The sequence below is a fragment of the Thecamonas trahens genome (genome assembly GCF_000142905.1).
Source record: "Thecamonas trahens ATCC 50062 unplaced genomic scaffold supercont1.12, whole genome shotgun sequence".
NCBI classification, from domain to species: Eukaryota; order Apusomonadida; family Apusomonadidae; genus Thecamonas; species Thecamonas trahens.
Genome location: NW_013657668.1, coordinates 75,988 through 97,449, shown reverse-complemented (window position 1 = coordinate 97,449; position 21,462 = coordinate 75,988). Strand labels below are relative to the sequence as shown.

The 21,462-nt window shown below is 64.4% G+C and overlaps 10 protein-coding genes across 10 annotated transcripts; 6 read left to right on the top strand and 4 right to left on the bottom strand.

Moving 5' to 3' along the window:
* The first annotated feature begins 1,195 nt into the window (after positions 1–1,195).
* AMSG_03209 (amidohydrolase 2) lies at positions 1,196–2,446 on the top strand. The gene is made up of 2 exons (XM_013904604.1): positions 1,196–1,303; positions 1,399–2,446. Exons 1-2 carry the CDS (start codon positions 1,221–1,223, stop codon positions 2,399–2,401), a joined length of 1,086 nt encoding a protein of 361 aa, XP_013760058.1. The 5' UTR covers positions 1,196–1,220; the 3' UTR covers positions 2,402–2,446.
* A 157-nt stretch (positions 2,447–2,603) lies between these two features.
* AMSG_03208 (Capn7 protein) lies at positions 2,604–5,294 on the top strand (the record flags this gene model as incomplete). Its single annotated transcript, XM_013904603.1, has 1 exon — positions 2,604–5,294. The coding sequence occupies one exon, from the start codon at positions 2,604–2,606 to the stop codon at positions 5,208–5,210; it is 2,607 nt and encodes an 868-aa protein (XP_013760057.1). The 3' UTR covers positions 5,211–5,294.
* Positions 5,295–5,378: 84 nt separating this feature from the next.
* Positions 5,379–6,263, top strand: AMSG_03207 (cytochrome c oxidase polypeptide vib). The gene is made up of 2 exons (XM_013904602.1): positions 5,379–5,394; positions 5,923–6,263. Exon 2 carries the CDS (start codon positions 5,926–5,928, stop codon positions 6,193–6,195), a length of 270 nt encoding a protein of 89 aa, XP_013760056.1. The 5' UTR covers positions 5,379–5,394; positions 5,923–5,925; the 3' UTR covers positions 6,196–6,263.
* Positions 6,264–6,502: 239 nt separating this feature from the next.
* On the top strand, positions 6,503–8,566 carry AMSG_03206 (pyridine nucleotide-disulfide oxidoreductase dimerization region; the record flags this gene model as incomplete). The annotated part of the gene is made up of 1 exon (XM_013904601.1): positions 6,503–8,566. The coding sequence occupies one exon, from the start codon at positions 6,503–6,505 to the stop codon at positions 8,516–8,518; it is 2,016 nt and encodes a 671-aa protein (XP_013760055.1). The 3' UTR covers positions 8,519–8,566.
* Positions 8,567–8,821: 255 nt separating this feature from the next.
* AMSG_03205 (WD repeat-containing protein 24) lies at positions 8,822–11,359 on the top strand (the record flags this gene model as incomplete). The annotated part of the gene is made up of 1 exon (XM_013904600.1): positions 8,822–11,359. The coding sequence occupies one exon, from the start codon at positions 8,822–8,824 to the stop codon at positions 11,357–11,359; it is 2,538 nt and encodes an 845-aa protein (XP_013760054.1).
* A 163-nt stretch (positions 11,360–11,522) lies between these two features.
* AMSG_03204 (bifunctional dihydrofolate reductase-thymidylate synthase 2/DHFR-TS) lies at positions 11,523–13,464 on the top strand (the record flags this gene model as incomplete). The annotated part of the gene is made up of 2 exons (XM_013904599.1): positions 11,523–11,749; positions 12,147–13,464. The coding sequence occupies exons 1-2, from the start codon at positions 11,586–11,588 to the stop codon at positions 13,462–13,464; spliced, it is 1,482 nt and encodes a 493-aa protein (XP_013760053.1). The 5' UTR covers positions 11,523–11,585.
* Positions 13,387–14,268, bottom strand: AMSG_03203 (B9 domain-containing protein 2; the record flags this gene model as incomplete). The annotated part of the gene is made up of 2 exons (XM_013904598.1): positions 13,387–14,141; positions 14,266–14,268. The coding sequence occupies 2 exons, from the start codon at positions 14,266–14,268 to the stop codon at positions 13,560–13,562; spliced, it is 585 nt and encodes a 194-aa protein (XP_013760052.1). The 3' UTR covers positions 13,387–13,559.
* Positions 14,269–14,528: 260 nt separating this feature from the next.
* Positions 14,529–18,272, bottom strand: AMSG_03202 (glyceraldehyde-3-phosphate dehydrogenase). The gene is made up of 2 exons (XM_013904597.1): positions 16,836–18,272; positions 14,529–16,377 (listed from the first exon to the last, which is right to left on the bottom strand). The coding sequence occupies exons 1-2, from the start codon at positions 18,243–18,245 to the stop codon at positions 14,587–14,589; spliced, it is 3,201 nt and encodes a 1,066-aa protein (XP_013760051.1). The 5' UTR covers positions 18,246–18,272; the 3' UTR covers positions 14,529–14,586.
* A 724-nt stretch (positions 18,273–18,996) lies between these two features.
* AMSG_03201 (septum site-determining protein MinD) lies at positions 18,997–20,025 on the bottom strand. The gene has a single exon (XM_013904596.1). The coding sequence runs from the start codon at positions 19,983–19,985 to the stop codon at positions 19,041–19,043; it is 945 nt and encodes a 314-aa protein (XP_013760050.1). The 5' UTR covers positions 19,986–20,025; the 3' UTR covers positions 18,997–19,040.
* Positions 20,026–20,919: 894 nt separating this feature from the next.
* Positions 20,920–21,285, bottom strand: AMSG_11757 (uncharacterized protein; the record flags this gene model as incomplete). The annotated part of the gene is made up of 1 exon (XM_013904801.1): positions 20,920–21,285. The coding sequence occupies one exon, from the start codon at positions 21,283–21,285 to the stop codon at positions 20,920–20,922; it is 366 nt and encodes a 121-aa protein (XP_013760255.1).
* Positions 21,286–21,462: the final 177 nt, after the last annotated feature.

The window sequence follows — 21,462 nt, the reverse complement described above, 5'->3', positions numbered from 1 at the left end:
TGTATATCGGATGCAGATCGCGCCCGTCAGGGCTTTACTCGTGGGGGGGGTGGGGGGGGGGGGGCTAATGGCAGGCCGAAGACGCCATGATTCTTGGTCCGGATTCAGTTGGAGGGTGATTCGGGCGTGGGATCGGGGGCCAAGGCGAGGTTGCATACGAGTGTATAGGTACAATCGCCGCCTTGTGGTTAGTCGGTCGGTCGGGGCGGGCGGTCCGGCTGGCAGGCGGTCAGGCAGGCGGGGGGGGGGGGGGGGCGTTCGGTCGGATCGACAGGCGCCATCAACATCACTACATCTGTCTCTGCCCCTCGCACAGGCAAATGGCGAGGGTTCTGGAGATTGAGCGACGATTTTTGCCGCGTGCGGGGTTGGTCAAGGCGTTGGTTGAGAGCGGGGTGCTGGTGCCGTCGGCCACGGGCAGCACCACGTCGTTTGTCGACGCGTACTACGACGTCGTCGACGAGCCGGGGAGGCTGATGGGTGCTGATGCCTGGCTGCGGTTGCGGGGACCGAGGCTAACCGACGTGATGCCTCCAGATGGCGGGAGGGAGCTGGGCCAGTGGCGACCAGAGACAGCCTCCATCCAGCTCAAGCATCGGGCTGTCAGTGACTGCGGTGCCAGCAGCTGTATGCCGAGGAGCGTGTACGCCGAGGAGACCGATGTCGATACCATCAGCTCGGTGGTGAAGGAGCTGTGTGATAAGAGAATTGACAGTTTGGCTGTGGCAGCGGTGGTCGCAACCGATCGAAGTCACTACATCACAGGCGATGGCCTCGAGCTGGTCGTCGACGTCGCCACCTTTCCGCTTGCCGGCCCCGGCGCGCCCGAGTACTCTATCGCCGAGCTCGAGCTCGTACTCCCCGCCGACGCCAGTCCAAGCGCCACCAGTGCCGCTGATGATCGCATCCATGACTTTGCCTCCGCCCACGGCTTTGATCTCGTTGATACAGTCCCGCCCAAGGTTGTTGTCGCCCTGGCTCTCTCCTGCTCCACCGCGTTGCCTGCGCTCGTGAAAGCCGGCATTGTCACACCAGGCATGTTGACTACAGCGGACGATCTAGGTCGCAGTCGTGGTTAATGTGGTCGATGCCCAGCCAAAGGGTCATCCGCTGCCAATCAGCCATGCCATGGCTGATGGCCACGATCACGATCACGGTCACGGCTCACCAGCACCACACCCTCCACCTCCACCACGCCTCTCTACCCACCAGCACTCACCATGTCGTCACCCAAGCCTTTCAAAATTGACATCCACACACACATTCTCCCTCCGGACCTCCATGGCCTGGCGGAGAAGTATGGGTACGCCCCTACCCACCATGCTGTTCCCCTTCCCTTCCCCCTGCCCCCTCTCCTCTCCTGCCACTCCCCCCTCACCGCATTATCCCTATGTACAGTTACGGTGGCTTTATCGAGCTGGAGCACTCGGCCGACGGGCCGACCAAGATGTGGAAGGACGGGGTGTTCTTCCGGGAAGTCGACGCCAACGTGTTTGACCTCGAGGCACGGATGCGCGACATGTGCCCACATGCTGGCTGTACTGGTGGGGAGACGCCCGATGGTGCTGATGTGCATGTCATCTCCCAGACTCCAGTCCTCTTCAACTACTGGATGAAGAACGAGGAGGATGCTGAGGACTGGACCCGCTACCTCAACGATCACATGGCCATGGTTGTTGCGGAGAACCCGAAGCGGTTTGTCGGTCTGGGCACCCTGCCCATGCAGCATCCGCAGCTGGCGGTCAAGGAGCTGCGCCGTTGCATCACTGAGCTTGGCCTTGCAGGCGTTGAGATCGGAACCCATGTCAATGACTGGGAGCTCTCCGCGCCCGAGCTGTTCCCCATCTTTGAGGAGGCTGCCGCCCTCGGCGCCGCCATCTTTGTCCACCCGTGGTACCAGCAGGGCGCCAACATCAAGGAAGATCCGGCAGCGTCGGCGCACTGGCCGTTCTGGATGGCCTGGCTCGTCTCGATGCCGTCCGAGACTGCCCGCGCCATCTGCAACTTTACCATGGGTGGCATCCTCGACAAGCTGCCCAACCTCCGGGTGGCCTTTGCCCACGGCGGCGGCTCCTTCCCGGCCCTCATCGGCCGGATTGAGCATGGCTTCAACGTCCGCCCCGACCTTTGCCAGACTCACTCGACCACCCCGCCGCGCGACTTTCTGGGCAAGTTCTGGATCGATTCGCTCGTCCACGACGACCGCATGCTCAAGTACCTTGTCGACCTCTGTGGCCAGTCTAAGATCTGCCTCGGCACAGACTACCCGTTTGTTCTAGGCGAGGCCGTCCCCGGCAAGCGTGTCCTCGAGCACGAGGAACTGTCCGACGAGGCCAAGGCCGACATCCTTGCCAACAACGCCCTCGAGTGGCTTGGCCTCGACAAGGAGCAGTTCATGTGATTGCCCCCCCCCCCCCCCCCTCCTTCAAACAACCCATCCCATCAATCTGTCACTCTGTCACACCATGCCGATGGCAATGCGCGTGACCACTGCCGCGCACATGTGTGTCGCATCGGCTAGCCGGCGAGTTTACCCGAGTGTTCCTCCCCTCGCGCCGAGCTTCCTTTGGCGCAGTCACCACCACCACCAGCGACGAGCAACAATGCCCAACAGCCGTCTCTTGCACCACGGCGGAAGACATACTAAGGTGGCCGACCCTTTCGCGCCGTCTGCGCCTCCTGCGCATGCCTCTCGGACTCTCCCGTCGGCGCCACCGTCGGGCGGAGGCCGGGTCACTCTCGCCGACCTCTACCGCGATGCCTTTGCTCTAATCGAACGTGCCGTCGCTGCTGACGCCTCAGGCAACCTTCCATCCGCGCTACTGCTGTATGTCGAAGCCGTCTCGGCCTTCACTCTTGTGCTCCACGCCGAGACCGATGCTGCCAAGGCTGCACTGGTCCGCGATCAGCTCGAGGAGTACACGGCCCACGCCGAACAGCTGCAAGCGGCGCTGGCAGCCGATGAGGCCGATGGCGACGGTGCCGGCGCTAGTAGAAAGAGCGAGAGTGGCGATGAAGCCGATGCTGCTGTCGATGCTGTCCGAGCCCGCCGCGAGGCTGCTGACTTTGCGCTGGATATGGCGCTCAAGCACGATGAGGCCGGACAGAACAAGAAGGCGCTGAGCCTCTACCTCGATGCGGCCGAAGCATACATGGCGGTGGTGGCCAGCGGCGTGGCTGGCGCCGAAGACGAGGTCGCTGTGGCCAAGACTCGGGTCGAGGCCGTCATCGCCCGGGCGGAAGTGATCAAAAAGGGCAAGGCGCCGGTGGCGCAGCCGGCGACCGCGCTCAAGTCGCGGCGGCTGTCATCGGCCATGAGCACGCGGCGGAGTGGCACCAGCAAGCAAAGCTCATCGACGAGCAGCAGTGAAGGCTACACCGAGCTGGAAAAGCGGATCCTCTCGGCGTCGTCGGTCGTCAACGGGCGACTGTTTGTGCCGTTCCTCGACTACGACCTCGACGACGCATTCTCCTTTGCGCAGCCATTCACTGACCCCGATGGTTTACTCACGCTCTCGTCCAAGCAGCAAGCGGTGTTTGCTGGGTGGCGCCGGCCGCGCGAGCTGGTTCGCGGCGGGCGGCGGCCAACCATGATCTCCCTCATCTCGGCCTTCTCGATCCGGCAGACGGTCATCACCGACTGCTCGTTTGTGTCGTCACTGGCGGTGGCAGCCATGTACGAGCGGAGGTTCAAGAAGCAGCTGGTCACCTCGTGCATCTTTCCGCAGGACGTGTCGGGTCAGCCCAAGTACAACCCGAGCGGCAAGTACATGGTGCGGCTGCTGTACAATGGAGTGCCGCGCAAGGTCGTCGTCGACGATCTCCTCCCGGTCTCAACATCCGGGCAGGTCATGTGTTCGCACTCGACCGACCCGTCGGAGCTGTGGGTCTCCATCATCGAAAAGGCGTTCCTGAAGCTCCATGGCGGCGGCTCGTACGACTTTCCCGGCTCCAACTCGACAACGGATCTGCACGCGCTGTGCGGCTGGATTCCCGAGTCGGTCGACATGCATGGAGCTGAGTTTGATCCGGCCCGGACGTGGGAGCGCATGCTCTCGGGCCTGCGCTTTGGCGATTGCGTGTTGACCGTAGCGACCGACTCGTCACTGCCGGCGGCCAAGTACGACGAGCTTGGCCTGGTCTCGTCGCACGCGTATGCGGTGCTCGATCTGCAGGAGGTCGACGGCGTTCGGTTTCTGCTCCTCAAGAACCCATGGGCACGATTGTCGTGGCGCGGCGCGTACTCGCGGCACGATGCCAAGCGATGGACTCCTGAACTACAGCAGGCGCTCAACTACAACGTGTCCAAGGCGCTCGCCCACGATAATGGCGTGTTCTGGATCGACTACGACTCGCTGCAGCAAGTCTACTCGCGAGTCCACATGTCGTGGAACCCAGATGTGTTTGCGCACCGCTACGTTCTGCACGACGCGCTCTCCAACAAGATCGGACCCAAGTCAGACCGGCACACTCTCGGATACAACCCACAGTACGCGCTGCAGACGGTGAACAAGTCCAAGACGCCTGGCTCGGTGTGGATCCTGCTCTCGCGGCACGTGACCGCGCTCGAGGAGCGGTCGGAGGACTACCTCACCGTCCACGTGTTTGAGAACACAAACGGGGCCCGGGTGTACTACGGCGAGCGCGCCGTTGTCCGCGGTACCTACATTAACGCACCCCACGTCCTCGCCCGCATCGATGTCCCGCCGGGCAAGGCCTCGTACACGCTGGTTGTCTCGCAGTACGAGCGGCTGCATCCCATCAACTACACGCTGACGATTTACGCCACGGTCCCGAACCGCGTCACGAAGATCCCGCTCAAGCTGCCTGGCGAGAAGCGGCTGACCGGGAGCTGGACGGCGGCGAGCGCCGGTGGCTCGTGCAACTCGCCGTCGACCTACGGCCGCAATCCACAGTACAGAGTCCGGCTCTCCGGTCCATCCCGGATCGTGCTTAAGCTCGAGGCCGAGTACGCGGTCAACGTCTCGCTTGTCCGCGGTACCGAGCGGGTCTCGGTTGTCTACACCTCGGCGCTTGCGCTCTCGACGGGCTCGTACCGCCCAGGCTTTGCCTACATAGTCTCGGACGAACCGATCGACGCCGGCGACTACGTCCTTGTTGTCTCGACATTCACGCCTGGGCAGACCGGAAAGTTTGTTCTCGGCGTGGCCGCGCTTGACGCCCCATTCGACATCAGCTTGATGGCGTAGACGTTGGTCTGGTCCGACATGGGATGGTGCGCGACTAAAAAGTCACCTCTCCCAAGCGTATGGCTCAGTGTGCATGTCCACCGCCCCAACCCGACCCAAATCCAGCTTGTGTGCCGAAACTGGGCGAGCGGGCGCCAGCCGCGACGAATGCTCGGGAGGAAGCGACACCCGACTGCATCCAACCGTACGTAGAAGCGCGAGTAGTAGCCCGTGTAGCAGGCGAGAAATGAATGCTCTGCCACACCCCACGCAACTAGCATGTACCAGGCGAGTTGGGGACCAGCTGCGAGAGGGTTGTGGCTCGGTGTCTGGCCCCATGGTGCCTGTGGAGCCGTATGACTACCGCTGGCGGGGCGTCTAGGTCGGCGAGGCAAATTTTTGGTCGCTCGTCTCGGTCCGGCTCTGACCGAGGCTGGCATGGGCATGGCGTGTGGACGGGACCCACAGAGAGCCATATATGGGGCATGAAGAACACTGTGCAGGCAGCTAGGAATGGCCGTGTGGTCCCTTGCGCAAGAGGAGACTCGCAACGCGAGGCTGCTTGCGGGTGCGGGTGTGCCGCGTCTGGGCCGACTGTGGTGCCGCTGCGTAGGCGACATCATCATCAGCAGCAGCAGCCAAGAGCGTTGTGGGAGGGGCGGGGGGAGGGGGGGGGGGGGGGGGGGGGGACGAAGAGGCTCACGGGGCGGAGTGTATGTGATTGACCACGTAGAATATGGCTTCTGAGGCCGATATCAAGATCGAGACGCCCGCGTACGACTACCGGTTCCCGCACACCTCGTCGCACACCAAGCGCTGCTGGGTCAACTACAACCTCTACCAGCGGTGCGCCATGGACAACGGCGAGGACCACCCCGACTGCCGCAAGTACTACAAGACCTTCCGGTCCATCTGCCCCGATGCCTGGTGGGAGAACTGGGACGAGCTCCTTGAGGAGAACCGCTACCCAGTCCAGTTTACCGCCCTCAGCGACGCTGGCCACTGATGCCACTCGTGACATCCAAGCTCTCCCTCTTCTCCCCTGAAGTGGCCCGATGAAAGCAACGTAGTCCATCGCCCCCCCCCCCCCCCCCCTCCCCCCGTTCTCTCTCTCTCTCTCTTTCCCTCTTTCTCTCTCTTCCTCCCTCCATTTCTGCCATCAGGCCAGCCGCTGTCTTTCGCCGCGGAGAAACCACCCACCCCCCACCTCCCACGCGATGTCGTCAGCGAAACTCCACCTGCACGCGACCCCGTTGCGACCAAGCCTACGGCATACTTCTCGCTGGCATCCCCCATAGAGTTCCTCTCTCACCATGGCAGATAGCGGAAACACCAGGGACCGGCCCACGCAGGACGAGTTGCGGCGGTTCCATAGGCTTGTGGCAGACTTTCATGCCGGCGTCGACGTGAGGGACCGCAAGTACCACCTGCGGACATACCCCAATGTCTTTGTTGGCTCCGAGGCGGTGAGCTGGCTGGTCGAGTCGAGCATTGCCGCAGAGCGGACGGAAGCTGTGCATATCGGTCAGATCCTGCTCGAGGCTGGTATCTTTGGCCATGTCAAGAGCAAGCACGGCTTTAAGGACGAGCATCTGTTCTATCGATTTGCCGACCACGCCGGGGCGCCGAGCCGCCACGATTCGGACGACGAGTCAGAGGCCGGCACGCCGCTGCCAGACAACGCAGATTCAGAGCTGTGGTCGTCGGCCGGCTCGTTTATGCTCCAGGTCGCTGGTATTCCCATGGAGCGCAAGATCTCCGTGGTCGAGGAGTTGTTCCACGATGCGCCGCCGGCGAGCCTGGAGGATCTCGCTCTCGCGCCCGACGACGAGCACAACCAAGCGCTGGTGGCCAACGTCCATCCGCTCGACTGGGAGTCGCCGGTGGACAACGCAGACGAACGGTACAACTTTGTGGTCATCGGCGCAGGCACCGCCGGCCTCGTCACCGCCATCGGCTCGGCCGGCTTTGAGGCGCGGGTCGCCATCATTGAGGAGCACCTGACCGGAGGCGACTGTCTCAACGTCGGCTGCGTCCCGTCCAAGGCCCTCATTGCTGCCGGCCATGCGGCGTACCGTGCCCGCAACGCCCACGAGTATGGCGTGACGGTCGACAGCGTCTCGGTTGACTTTGGCCAGATCATGGAGCGCATGCGCGAGATCCGGGCCGAGATCTCGGCCGACGACTCGGCGCACCGGCTGAAGGAAAACGGCGTCGACGTCTTTTTCGGCCGCGGCAAGTTTATCGACGCCAAGTCGATCGAGGTCAACGGCGTAGTGCTCAACTTTAAGCGAGCATGCATCGCGACCGGCGGCCGGCCGGGCATCCCCAACATTCCGGGCCTCGCCGAGGCCGAGCCGCTGACCAACCTCTCTGTCTTCAACCTTACCGAGCTTCCGTCGCGGCTGGCGGTGATCGGGACCGGGCCGATTGGGTGTGAGCTTGCCCAGACTTTTGCCCGCTTCGGCTCGCTGGTTGTCCTCACCGGGCGGTCGGGCTCGATCCTGCGCAACGAGGAACCCGATGCCGCCGTCGTTCTACAGGCGCAGCTCGAGGCCGAAGGCGTCGACCTCCGGCTCAATCTCGAGTACATCTCGGTCCGTACCGATCCCGAGACCGGAGTCAAGATCTTGGTCGTCCGCGAGGACGGCGCAGACGTCGAGACCGAGATTGTCGTCGACGAGATCCTAGTTGCCGCCGGTCGCAAGCCGAACGTTGATAACCTCGGCCTCGAGGCTGCCGGCATCGAGTACTCGCCGCTCCACGGCATCGCTGTCAACGATTCGCTGCAAACAACCAACTCTTCGGTCTACGCTTGCGGTGACGTCGCGTCGTCGTTCCAGTTTACCCACATGGCCGACGCCATGGCTCGCATCGTCATCCGCAATGCGCTTTTCTTTGGCTCGGCCAAGGTCACCGACCTCGTTGTTCCCTGGTGCACGTACACCTATCCCGAGGTCGCGCACGTCGGGCTCTACGAGCGCGATCTCGAGCGCGCCGGCGCGTCGTACACAGTGTGGAAGCGCGAGCTTGCCCACAATGACCGCGCGCTTTGCGAGTCCGAGACCGCCGGCTTTGTCAAGGCCTTCACCGACGCCAAGGGCCGCATCCTTGGCGCCACCATTGTCGCCGAAAAGGCGGGCGAGATGATTTCTGAGTTTACCATTGCCATCAAGCACAAGATCCCCCTTGGCGAGCTCGGCAATGTCATCCACCCGTACCCGACGCAGGCGTTTGAGATCAAGCGGCTCGGCGACGACGCCAACCGGGCCCGTCTCACTCCGCTCGTCTTCAAGCTTCTCAAGACCGTCGTCAAGCTGCGGCGGTAGACAATGTCTGCCTCCCCCCCCTCTCCCCCCCCCCCACACGCGCGCGCACATGATCTCATGTACACATGCCGATATTGAACCATTTCTTCGCATGGCGATCGCACACCAGCTCGACCCATGGCAGCAGCTCTACGCACCTCCAGCGGCTGTCGTGGCCGAGTCGCCTGCGCCGGCTGCTGGCTGAGTGGCACAAGACCACCACACGACACTCGCCACTAAACACAGCAGCGGCACGACCTCACGCCCGCAGCCACCCCTCACCACCCCTACCCCCCCCCCCCCCCCCATACACACACTGTCCACATGTCCGGGGTCCGGTCTGTCCGTGTCCGCGACTCGGTGTCGGCGCTGGCAACGTCGCCGGACGGACGGCATGCGCTGGCGGCGTCCAAGACCTCGGTGACGCTGCTGGAGCTCGACATGCCCGGGTCGATCAAGACAGTGACGACCATGGCACCGGCCAAGTCGCGGAACCGGAAGAAGGACGTGACGTGTAACGATGTCGATTGGTGCTACGCTCGGCCGGAAGTCTTCGCTGCAGGCGCTGTCACCGGTGCTGTCGCTGTTCTCAACGTGGGCGACGAGAAGATGACCAAGCGGGCCATGTACACCTTCCATACCCGATTCGTCAACAGAGTCCAGTGGAATGGCGAGCTGCTGCTCTCGGGCTCACAGGACGGTCTTGTCTGCCTGTGGGATACGCGCATGCAGGGATCAGAGGCCTGCGTCGCAACGTTTGCCTCCAAGACCGGGCCTGTCCACGATCTCTCGTGGGAGCCTGGTACGCCTGGTGATACCCATCTCAAGTTTGTGACCGGAACAACCAACAATGTGGCGGCGGTGTGGGACCTCCGCCGGGCTGGTGCCAAGCGCCCGGTCCACGCCATCTTTGCCCACTCTGACCTCGTGCTCTCAGTCCACTGGCATCCGCACCATGCCGGCAAGATCGTGACAGGCGGGCGCGACAAGCTGATCAAGGTTTGGAACATCGATGCTGATTCCAAGACGCCCGAGGTGACGATCCAGACCGCGTCTGCAGCGGCTGTTGTCCGCTGGCATCCGACCCACGCCCACCTTGTCGGATCGTGCTCCAACACCACCGACCTCAACATCCACGTGTGGGACGTACGATCAAAGTATGTACCGCTGGCAACGTTTTCCGGCCACACCGACCAGCTGACGGCATTCAAGTGGTGCTCGCCACCAGGCATTGACCATCCGGGCGTGCTCTCGGCCTCGCGCGACGCGTCCGTTGTATGCTCAGCCTACGGCTCAGCCAAGTTCCCCTACGCCTCGCTCCCGTCAACCGCGCTGGCCTTTTCTGTCAACGCCTCGGCGCAAGTTGTCTCCAGTCACGCGTACGTCGACCGGGCGATTGGCACGCCGATGGCGGTGTTTGGACCGGATCCACCGGTCTCGCTCTTCTCGCCAAGCGCCGTTGCCTCGTCCCTGTTTGACGATGCGCCGGTGTTCCGGCCGGTCAAACGCGAGGTGACACTCTGCGGGGGACTCGACGGCGAGTTTGACGCCGACACGTTTCGGTACCTCGCCAAGAACTACAAGCTCGACGGCTCGCTTTCGATGGCGGCGTCGTGTGAGCACAACGCGGCGGCGGCGGCATCACAGGGCTGCGACGACGTGGCGACGACGTGGCGAATGCTGGCACTGCTGTACGGCGACGAGGAGAGCGAGTCCGAAGAGATACCAGGAGGCGAGGGCGGCGAGAGCAACAGCGCAGCAGCGGCAACAGCTCCCAAGGCCTCGGCCCGGTGGCACCCAGGGCCCGACTCTGACGGCGACGACGGTGACAACGACGACTACGGGTTCAAGGTTGACATGTCGGACGAGGGCATGATGCCCGGGGCGCGGACGTTCCTCGGAACCGAGTCTGTCTCCCACCCCAACTCGCGGATGATCTCGCTTGGCTCGGGTTACATCCTGGGTGGGCTCGACGACGAGGCAGTGCGAAGCAAAGCTGCGGCGCAGGCGGCGGCGGTAGCAGCAGCGTCAGGGCGTGGTGCCGGGCGGATGGCCAAGGCATCCCTGACGCTACCAGCGTGGGACCACACCCAAGTTGTGCACCAGGTCCTACACCACTACGCCGGCATTGGCGACGTCCAGACGTGTGTAGCAATTGCGATGGTTCTCGGCAGCCGGCTGCAACTTGACAAGGAGCTAGCGCGGCAGTATTACTTTGGCTACATCGAGCTACTGCAGCGGCTCAAGCTCTGGCTGGCGGTGACCGAGGTGGTGCGGATGGTGGACGACGAGGCGGTCTCGATGCTCAACCAGAAGGACACCTCGGTCAAGTTTTCGTGCACCTCGTGCGGCGACGCGCTCGACGTCCGCGGCTGGTTCTGTGCAAAGTGCGCTGAGTTTAAGCGGTGCGTCCTCTGCCAGCAGCGGGTCCGTGGCGCCTGGGTCTGGTGCCAGGGCTGTGGTCACGGTGGGCACCCGGACCATCTCCGCGAGTGGTTTGCCAACTCGAAGCAATGCCCGTCTGGATGCGGGCACGCGTGCGGTCTGGATACCAAGGCCAAACGCTCGAAGCGCGCCCGTGTACCTGCTTCCGCTGGGCGCGCCGCGACGCGAGCCTCAGATGACCCGTCGCCACCGGCTGCCCCACTGCCGCTCGGCAAGCAAGTTCCGCCTAGCCGCGGCGGACGCCCCGTGACCCGGCCAACCACATGGGGCCCGCGGCGCGGGGCGCGAGCTGCCGCTGCCGTCGCCGCTGCTTCCGCCGCATCTGCCGAGTCGCGGGCGAGCAGCACCAAGAGCAGCACCGAGTCTAGCAAGAAGGAGAAAAGTCGTTCGCTCCGATCGCGACGTAAGAAGCGGTGACGATGGTAGTGTAGTCGTCGCCCCGATCGCCGCGCTCAATTGACATCAAACAGTAGTTGCAAGCAAGGGCGCCGAGGTGCGAGAGTTGGTCACAGTCGGCGAGAGTCGGCGAGAGTCGGCCAGTTTGTGGCCGAGCTGCATTCCGAGAGCCACTCTGCTCTCTCTTGCGAGGTGCTTGAACAAGCCGACGTGGAGAGGGAGGACATCAAAGAAGAAGCAACCCAATATGGCCAGCAACCAAGGAAGTGTCACCGCAACTGGGCCACACTATGGTCTTGTTGTGGCTGTCTCTGACGATGGAGTCATCGGTATTGACGGTGGTCTGCCATGGACACTCCGTGGCGACATGGCCCACTTTGTCTCGGTCACCAAGGGTCTGACCCCGCCAGGGTACGTCCCTTCCCTTCCCCTCCCCTCCCCTTCCTCCCCCCCCCCCTCCTTCCCCCGTGACCCCCCCTCTCCTCCCCCCCTCCCCCTCCCCTCCCCTTGTGACCCCCGTGACCCCCGTGACCCGCCCCGCTCACTCTCCCCAATACGTTTGGGGAGAATCTACACTCGTTCGCCCCCTCTCCCTCCCCCCCCTCCCCCCTCCCACTTTCCCCTGTGCCATCACATCTATGCAAGCACACACACACACGCGCACGCACACACGCACACACATACGCATACTGTTGGCTGCTGATGTTTTATGAACTGTGTGGCAGTGGTGCGGGGGGGGGGGGGGGCGGGGGGTGGTGGCGCCCGAGTGATGACTCATGGCTTTGGCGAGTGTTTGTGACGGCGACAGTGTGGTGGCGGATGAGGCGGCGCGAGTGGTGATCATGGGCCGCAAGACTTGGAATTCGATACCGCAGCGGTTGCGGCCGCTCAAAGATCGGGTCAACATTGTGGTGAGCAGGACGATGCTGGAGACGCCCGAGGGCGTGCATCTGGCGCGATCGCTGGACGACGCGCTGCTTGTAGCGTCGCTAGTTCCGCGGGTGGGCTTGGTCTCCGTTCTCGGTGGGTTCCAGCTCTTCGCAGAGGCGATGCAGGACCCTCGATGTACGTGGGTGGAGCTGACCGAGGTGCACACAGCGGTGCGCGAGGGCGTGGGCGCCGGGGCGGCCGTGGTGACCAACTGGCCAGGCGAGGTCGATCTGGCGGCACAGGGCTTCTTTGCGGAAGTCTCGCGGTCGGAGCGCCACGAGGAGAGCGGAATCGAGTTTGAGTACGTGCGTTACGAGCGCATCCGCGGGCCGAACCGCGGCGAGCTCGGGTACCTCGATCTCATCCGACGGGTTCTCGCCGACGGCTTTGAGCGCGACGACCGGACAGGAGTGGGCACCTTTTCCCTCTTTGGCGAGAAGCTGGAGTTTGACCTCGGCGACGGCTTTCCGCTCCTCACCACCAAGAGGGTCTTCTGGCGCGGAGTGGCGGAAGAGCTGCTGTGGTTTGTGTCGGGCTCGACCAACGCGAACGAGCTGGCGGCCAAGGGTATCCGCATTTGGGACGGCAACTCGTCGCGCGAGTACCTTGACTCGATTGGGCTCACTGAGCGTGAGGTCGGCGACCTCGGCCCGGTCTACGGCTTCCAGTGGCGGCACTTTGGAGCGGCTTACACTGACATGCATGCCGACTACAGCGAGGAGGGCGTCGACCAGCTGGCGCGGATCATCGAGACCATTACCACCAAGCCGCACGACCGGCGAATGGTCATGTCGGCGTGGAACCCGGCTGCGCTCGCTGAGATGGCGCTCCCGCCTTGCCACATGTTCTGCCAGTTCTACGTGGCCGACGGCAAGCTCTCGTGCCAGATGTATCAGCGGTCGTGCGACATCGGCCTCGGCGTGCCGTTCAACATTGCGTCGTACGCGCTGCTCACACACATGGTTGCACACGTGACGGGCCTGGGCGTGGGCAAGCTCACCCTCGTCATGGGCGACGCGCACGTGTACAAGAACCACGTCGAGCCGCTGCAGCGGCAGCTGGAGCGCTTCCCGCGCGCCTTTCCCTCGCTCCGGATCAACCGCGAGGTGGCTTCCATCGACGACTTTGACTTTACCGACTTTGAGGTTGTGGGCTACAAGCCCATGAAGGGCATCAAGATGCAGATGGCGGTGTAGCAGCCAGCCGTCGGGGGCGCGCATATAAATGGTATGCTATCAACCCGGGATGAAGAGCGACGGGTGCAAGACGTCGTCACGGCCACCTCAGCCTGCTACGCCTGCACATCGTTCTCGGCAAAGTGCCTGTGGATGACGTTGACAGAGACGTGGACAAAGCCCATCGATTCGGTCTGCAGGTTGAATCGGTCGAGCGGTGCGGTGACGACGTCGTCGTTGACCAGCTCGGGCGAACCGCCGAGGAAAAAGGCTTTGAGCGAGTCCCACCACGAGCGGGCCGGGCGCCAGGTGGCAATGTCCAGCTCGTGGGCGCCAGGCGCGGTGGGGAGATGGACAAAGCCGTAGCCGTAGAGCTCGTCGCGGCCGTAGCGGTCCTGGTGCCAGACCTCCACCTTGAGCCGCGGCCATCCCACAACCGTGGAGAGCGCATAGTGGACATCAAACGGATGGGCCCAAACAGTCGGCGCATCATCCGCCGGCGCATCCACCTGCGTCCGCCCGGACGTTGTTCCGCTGATTTTCCTCCAGCCCTCTGCCGCTGCATACGCCTCGCCGCCTTCTCCACCGCGCCCGATCACCGCGCCCGACGCGCCCACTTCGAGCGACCACTTGCAGAAGAGCGACGAAGATGGAAAGCCGGACGCGCCTGCGATCTCTCCAATGACATGAACCTCAGCCTGTAGGGGAGGGGGGAGGGGGGGAGGGGGGGGGGGGGGGGAAGGGGGAAGGGGGGGAGGGGTGAGTGCGTGGGAGGGAGGGGGGAGGGAGGGGAGGGAGGGCGGCAGGGAAAGGGACACGTACCATGGTGGTGCGTGTCTGTGAAAGTGGTGGTGGGAGTGCGGGGGTGGGGGTGGGAGTGGATAGGTAGGTAGGTGGTGGGTGGGGGGGGGGGGGGGGGGTGGAGTGTTGGGTATGGTGGTGGTGGTGGTGGTGGTGGTGGTGGTGGTGGTTGCCCTGTCGGCGCCAAATGGCGCGCGCGTTTGTTGGTTGGTTGGCAGGTGCGACGACTGGCGGGACGGCGGGGGCGGGCGGAAGGACGGCTAGTGGATTAGTGGTCATTGTGGTGGGAAAGAGAAGGATTTATCGGTTTCTCGGTGGAGGGTGAACCTTTTTTGTCGTTGGCTACACCGAGGCAGTGTGCTTGATGAGGTCGACGACGCGCTGCGAGTAGCCAGCCTCGTTGTCGTACCAGGCAACGAGCTTGACAAAGTTGTCCGAGAGGGCGATGCCGGCCTTGGCGTCAAAGATGGACGAGCGGGTGTCGCCGACAAAGTCGGAGGAGACCAGATCGTCGTCGGTGTAGCCGAGGATGCCGGCGAGCTCGGGCGAGGCGGCGGCGGCCTTGACCACCTCCTTGATGGCGTCGTACGAGGTGGATGCGCCGAGGCGACAGGTGAGGTCGACGACCGAGACGTTGGTGGTCGGGACGCGGAAGGCCATGCCGGTGAGCTTTCCATTGAGGGCAGGAATGACCTTGCCGACGGCCTTGGCCGCGCCGGTCGACGAGGGAATGATGTTGGCCGACGCCGCGCGCCCGCCGCGCCAGTCCTTGGCCGACGGCATGTCCACCACCCGCTGGGTGCCGGTCATGGCGTGGACGGTGGTCATGAGGCCTTCCTCGATGCCGAACTCGTCGTGGATGACCTTGGCAAGAGGTGCAAGGCAGTTGGTGGTGCACGACGCGTTGGAGAAGACGGCAACGTCCGGGCTGTACTCGTCCTGGTTGACGCCCATGACAAACATGGGCGCGTCACCCGACGGTGCCGAGATGACCACCCGCTCGGCGCCACCTTCCAGGTGCTGCCCCGCGCCCGCAGCCGAGGTGAAGGCGCCGGTCGACTCAACGACGTACTGCACGCCCGAGTCGCCCCAGGGAATGGAGCCGGGCTCGCGCTCCGCATGAACAGCGATGGGCGCGCCGTCGACAATGAGGGTGTTGGCGTCGGTGTCGGCCGTCACCGAGCCCGAGAACGTGCCGTGAACCGTGTCGTACTGCGCCATGTACCGCATGTATTCGACGTCGATGAACGGGTCGTTGATGGCGACGACGGTGACATTGGGGTCGGCGGCAGCGGCGCGCGCCACGAGGCGGCCGATGCGGCCAAAGCCGTTGATGCCGATGCGGATCGGCTCACCGCGAGCCTTGGCAAAGGTGGAGAGGTCATCGCCAGAGGCCGACGCGGCCTCGGCAAGGGCCTTCCCACCGGCGGCCATGATGGCGCCAAACGCGTCACCCTTGAGCGACGCGCCGCCGACAAGAAAGCCGTCGACGTCAGCCAGCCGCGCAAGATCGAGCGCGTTGCTGTCGTTGACCGAGCCGCCGTACATGATGCGGGCGGTGGCGGCGACCGACGGCGAGACCGAGTCGGCGACCAGGGCCCGGATGTGGGCATGCATGTCCTGCGCGGTCTCGGGAGTGGCGGTCTCGCCGGTCCCGATAGCCCACACCGGCTCGTAGGCAATGGCGACCTTCTCCCACGCGTTGGCCGGGAGCGAGCGGAAGAGCGGACCGAGCTGGTCAGCCACAACCTTGTGAGCGTTGCCGGCGTTGCGATCGTCGAGCGACTCGCCGACGCAAACCATGACGGCGAGGCCTTCATCCAGCGCAGCCAGGGCCTTTGCGGCCACCAGCTCCGAGTCCTCGCCCTGATCAGCACGGCGCTCCGAGTGGCCCACGATGGCCCACTCTGCGCCGACGTCCTTGGCCAGACTTGCCGGAGTCTCACCGGTGTGAGCGCCCGGGCCAGCCGCAGCCACATCCTGAGCGGCCAGAGCATAATCGGAACGAAGAGCAGCACGAGTGGCAGCAGCATGGACATCCGAGGGAGCGATGACAACCTGGACACCATTGTGAGAAGGGAGGGTGTTGAGCGTGCCCACTAGGTTCTTGATGGTGGCACTGCTGCCATTGGCCTTCCAGTTGCCTCCCACCAGGAAGCCACGCCCAGCAGAAGCACATGCCCCTGCCACCGCACTGAACGCACGGGAAGAGAGTGTCGTCATGGATGCGGAACGCAGCATGGTGATGTGGATCGGGATGAGAGGATGGGAGAGAGAAAGAGAGAAAGAGAGACTGGTGGTGTCCCGTGTCTATGGGTCGTGGGTCGCACTCGGCCATGCCGACGTGGCGGAGACGTGGAGCACTCGAAAGGGGCGGCACTAGTCCAAGCGGCGTTGTGGTCCTTTAGTATGGGCCGCGTGATGCATTGGATGAGGGTTGAGTTGATGGGACCATTGGGGCAGGGAAGAAGAGGATATGGGGGGGAGGGGGGGTCGCCTTAGTCTTATGCATGTGATCGTGCATGGCGGGGTGGGGGTCGTCGAGAGATGATGGCAGAGCGGGTGTGAGGCCGGATGGCCGAGTCATCGACGTCGTAAGTGACGTCGATGAGGCGGAGAGGCGCAAATCGCCCGTCGTTGGCGTAGCGCGGAACCATCTTTGCCAGATCAGGTGAGGGGACGTGCGGCTGGATGGTGTCTGGTACCGGGCCGGAGGCCTTGAACGAATGAGGGGCGGCGGAGGCGGCATGCGAAGAGTCGACGTTCCACTTGCGGCCAGGCATCTTGGCAAACTCGAGCGCCGATGGAACGCGCTTCTCCACAAACGCGTAGTTGGGGTCGTACGTCGCGCCCCCGGGCCCGCCGTCCTCGGTAGCAGTAGCCGGTCGGCCGGCTTTGGACTTGCCGGCTGCGGTCCGCGCCCGTGGCGGGAGCTTGACCGATGGAACTGCCGGCTCGATGGCGGCGTACGAGACGGCGTATGTGAGGTCATTGACCGGGAGCGCCGATGCTTGGTGGCCGGGCACCGACTCAAACCGCGGCTGGTCGCGGGTGCGCGGCTTGAGTACGTCGACATTGGGGTCGTAGAAAGTATCGATGGCCGCCCGTGGGGCAAGCGGCTTGCGTGGCAAGCACTTGCCGATGTCGACGCTGGGAATGTGGCGCCGGATCGCCGAGAGCGCCGGCGCATCCGGGCCCAGCGGCTGGATGTCAAAGGCGTCGGTCGGCGGCGCCCTTGCCCGCTGGACATCCGCTCGTGACAGCTGCTTCTCCATGTCCACCATGGATCGCGCCGAGAGCGCGGCCGACACAGACGGGTCCATGTACTCGTAGGCCAGATCTAGCGGCGCATCCAGCAGCGGCTTGCGCGGGAGTTGCTTCTCAAACTCGAGGGTGCCCGGCGCTGTCCGCGGCCGGAGCAGCGAGTCGTTGACGTAGTAAAAAGTGTCGACCGTCGGCGGCTTGCCGGGCTCCTTCCGCCCGGGCTGCTTGTCCATGTCGACAAGGCACGGCTCGCGAGGGCGGGCTAGCGCAGGCGTGTCAAGCGCCTCGGGAGAGGCAAACGCCACATCGGCCTTACCTGCTGACGAGCTCGGCCGGACAACAGCCGTCGACCGGAAGACCGGGTCCTCCAGTGATGCTTCATGCGCCCGCATCATCTGTCGCGGCGCCGCCGCCGCTGCCGCATCCTTGACCGCCGTCCACTCTGCCGCCGCTGCCGCAATCTCCTCTGACGACGCCGGCGGAACCCGTGAGTATGCGGTCCGCCGCGACGAACCCATACCTGCCGACCGCACTCGCGGCCGCATCACCGCATCCTTGGGCCGGTAGTGTCCAACCGGCGGCGGCGGGTCAGCGCGGCGGTCAAGCGCATCCCGCGACTTGGTGCGGAAGCCCCACGTCCCGTTCGACGCCGCAGCAGACTTGCGGTTCCGCGGCTGCCAGTGTAGTGAGACCGCGGGCGCGGCGCCGGCTGCCTCGGCATCCAGCGAGCCCTTCATCGTGCCCGGCCCAACGCTCTGCGGCTGCGGTCGTCCAGTCCTTTCTCTGCTGCCTGCCGCCGATGCGGGGCGCCCAACAGCCGGCCCAGCATCTGTCCCGCCACCTGCCGCAGCCAAGGAGCCAGCCGCAGTGGCCCGAGCCGCCGCCGCTGCTGCTGCTGCCGCCGCCGCCGCCGCCGCATCTCCACGCGGAGACGACGAAATGGCCTTTGCCCGGCCAGCATCGGCATGGTACGCATCTGGAGTCCGGATCGAGTTCTGCTGAGCAATGGCCATGTCCAGTAGAGCCAGATCAGCCCTCTTCCCCCGTCGTCGCCCACTCGCTCCCGTCCGACTTGCACTCGTCGGCCGTGTCTGTGCATACCGCGAGGTCACCGCCCGCCCAGCCCGCGACACTGACGCCACTGGCCGCAAGACCCGAGGGTCCACCGACGACGTTGTCTGCGCAGTGAGGACCATGGTACGCCGTGGGGTGGTGGGGCGTGGGTGAGGTGGGGGAGAGGAAGGGAGGGGGGAGGGGCGGAGGGGGGGCGGGGGCGGGTGTGTGCCGCCGGTGCGGCCGTTGACAGCTGAGAGAAACCGAATTGGCCGCGCTGCACGTGTCGCGGCGGTGGAAGGGGGGAAGGGGGGGAGGAGGGGGGATGGGAAGATGCAGTAAATGCGGGAGAACGGATGGATGCAAGATGCAATGGTGGATGCGGGGGATCGGGTGGATGCAAGGTGCAGTGGCGGATGCACGGGGTTGGGTGGATGCAGAGTACAATGGATTTAGAGCTACGCTTTTCTCCGGCCTCATCAGCTGAAGAGCTTGGAGAGGAAACCCTTCTTCTTGGGCTCGAGGAAGCGAAGAGGGATATCCTTGCCGAGGAAGCGGTCAACAAAGTCGCGGAAGGCGCCGGAGCAGTCAACCTCGTTGGGATCCTGCATGACGACGGGCTGGCCGAGGTTGGTCGAGGTGAGGACGGCCTCAGAGTTGGGGATGACGCCAAGGAGCGGGATGCCAAGCATCTCGGAAATGTCCGAGACCGAGAGCATGTTGGCGTCAGCGACCCGCTCAGGCTCGTACCGAGTGATGAGCAGGTACGCGTCGATGGGCTCGCGGCCGTCGGCGGCGCGCTTGGACTTGGACGCCAGCAGGCCGATCATCTTGTCCGAGTCGCGCACAGACGACAGCTCCGGGTTTGTGCACACAATGGCCTCGTCGGCAAAGTACATGGCGTGGTGCGCACCAGACTCAATGCCTGCCGGCGAGTCGCAGAGAACATAGTCAAACTGCTGCTTGAGCTGGTTGATGACCTTCTCGACGCCCTCGAGCGTGAGCGCAGTCTTGTCACGCGTCTGCGACGCCGCAAGCACATACAGGTTGTCGTTGCGGCGATCCTTGATCAGTGCCTGCCGGAGCTCTGCCTCGCCCTGCAGGACGTTGACAAAGTCGAAGACCACCCGGCGCTCCATGCCGAGGTGCAAGTCGAGGTTGCGCAGGCCGATGTCAAAGTCGATGGCCACCGTCTTGTGCCCGAGCTCCGCCAGCCGGTACGCCATCGATGCCGACGTCGTGGTCTTGCCCACTCCGCCCTTGCCCGACGTGACCACCACCACACGGCCCTCGCCCTCGCCGCCGTCGCCGCCCTTCACCTTGCGCGCCGCTGCATGGACCCGCGCCAGCCCCACACGGCCCAAGCCTGCAAGCCCTGTAAGCCCACAGCTGCTCCTCATTGCTCCGCGCACTCCGTTCAGCATGCTTCTGCTTCAGTCTGCTCTCACAATGCGCAAGTGTGGTGGTCTTCCCTCCCGACCTCGTCCTCTCCCTGTCCCCCCCCCTCCTTCCCCTCTGCTCCTTCGCCGCGTCATGGGCCCGTCTTGGCGCCAAACCGGCGTTCACCGGCACACCGCAGTCTGAAACCACGACCTTTTTTCGCCCCAGCTCGGCCAGCCGCCCGCCGTTTTCCTCATCTAACCTGTGCCCACAGGCTCCCGTCGAGTCGTGCGCTTGTGCATGAGGTGTGCAGTATATGTGCGGTCTGCAGTTGCGCAGTAAGTGAGCGTCGATGGGCACGATCAAAAACATGCGGGGAGGAAGCAGGGAGGGGCTGGCCGTCTTTTGTTGTGGCTTTGATCAAAGCCCGATCGATCTGGTGGTACCCGATCACGACCACCGCCTCCACCTCGCCCCCCCCCCACCCCCCCACCCACACCCGCACAGGCCCACGGCCCACCACACCACGCCCACGCCCACCACTACACACCCGCCACCTAATCCAACAACCCCTCCTCCTCCTTTCCTCCCCTCTCCCTCTCGCCCCCCCCCCCTACCGCACACAGCCACAGGCAGCCAGTTGGCGCCAAGACCGGCCATGAACCGCAACGTGGTCTTCTTCGAGACCTCGCCGCTCGAGGTGACAGACGCAGTGACCAACATGGTCAACGAGTATGTGTGCAATGCTGTGGACGCCATGGAGGCGGCCATCATCAAGCGCATCCGGAAGAAGGCCGTGGCAGAGTCAGTCCAGGCCAAGCTCACAGCCGCAGCCACCACGGCGCTCAACGACTACGCCGACGCGCTGAGGTCGGCGCTGGATGCCAACCTGGCGGTGTTTGAAAAGTATGCCCTGCTCAAGATCTTCAACGTCCCGCGCGAGTTTGATGTACCCGAATACAAGCTGCCGAACAAGCTCTACACCGACGACGACGAGGCCGAACTCGACGCTGCGCTCGAGGCTCGCCGTAGCCGCGCCGCCCGCCTCCGCTTCCGCAACAAGATCATGCGGGCCGAAATCGAACTTACAACATCCTCCAACCAGCGCCTCTCGTACGTCTCTGAGCAGATCGTCGCCATGAAGGCCGGCGCCCGGGCCCGTGCGGTCGAAACCCAGGACATTCCGCGCCTCACCTCGGGCGCCGTCGAGTCGATCATGGAGCTCCGCGAGCTGATCGAGAAGCTCACCACTGCCCGCCCGGCCCTCGCCGCATTGCTCACGGCCGTTCCAACGGCCTCGAGCGCTCGCGCCGAGTTTGCCCGCGATCGCGCCGCCATGGACATCGAGTGAGCCGCGCGTGGCCCAACCCGCTAATTGAAGTACCCTACCGCAGGCACCGCAGCTGCGCTACACGAGGCTCACCTTGCGCTGGCGCTGCTGGATGCGGCGAAAGGCCTCCAGGACGTGCGGCGGTTGAAGCGCAACGACCGTTTCAAAGACGCCGGTCCGCGGCGCGGCGC

Coding starts and splice junctions, on each gene's coding strand:
- AMSG_03209 (XM_013904604.1), top strand. CDS start 1,221: ATGTCGTCACCCAAGCCTTTCAAAATTGACATCCACACACACATTCTC. Junction 1,304..1,398: donor GGCCTGGCGGAGAAGTATGG/GTACGCCCCTAC, acceptor CCCTATGTACAG/TTACGGTGGCTTTATCGAGC.
- AMSG_03207 (XM_013904602.1), top strand. CDS start 5,926: ATGGCTTCTGAGGCCGATATCAAGATCGAGACGCCCGCGTACGACTAC.
- AMSG_03202 (XM_013904597.1), bottom strand. CDS start 18,245: ATGAAGGGCTCGCTGGATGCCGAGGCAGCCGGCGCCGCGCCCGCGGTC. Junction 16,378..16,835: donor TCATCGACGTCACTTACGAC/GTCGATGACTCG, acceptor GGCAACTGGAAG/GCCAATGGCAGCAGTGCCAC.
- AMSG_03201 (XM_013904596.1), bottom strand. CDS start 19,985: ATGCTGAACGGAGTGCGCGGAGCAATGAGGAGCAGCTGTGGGCTTACA.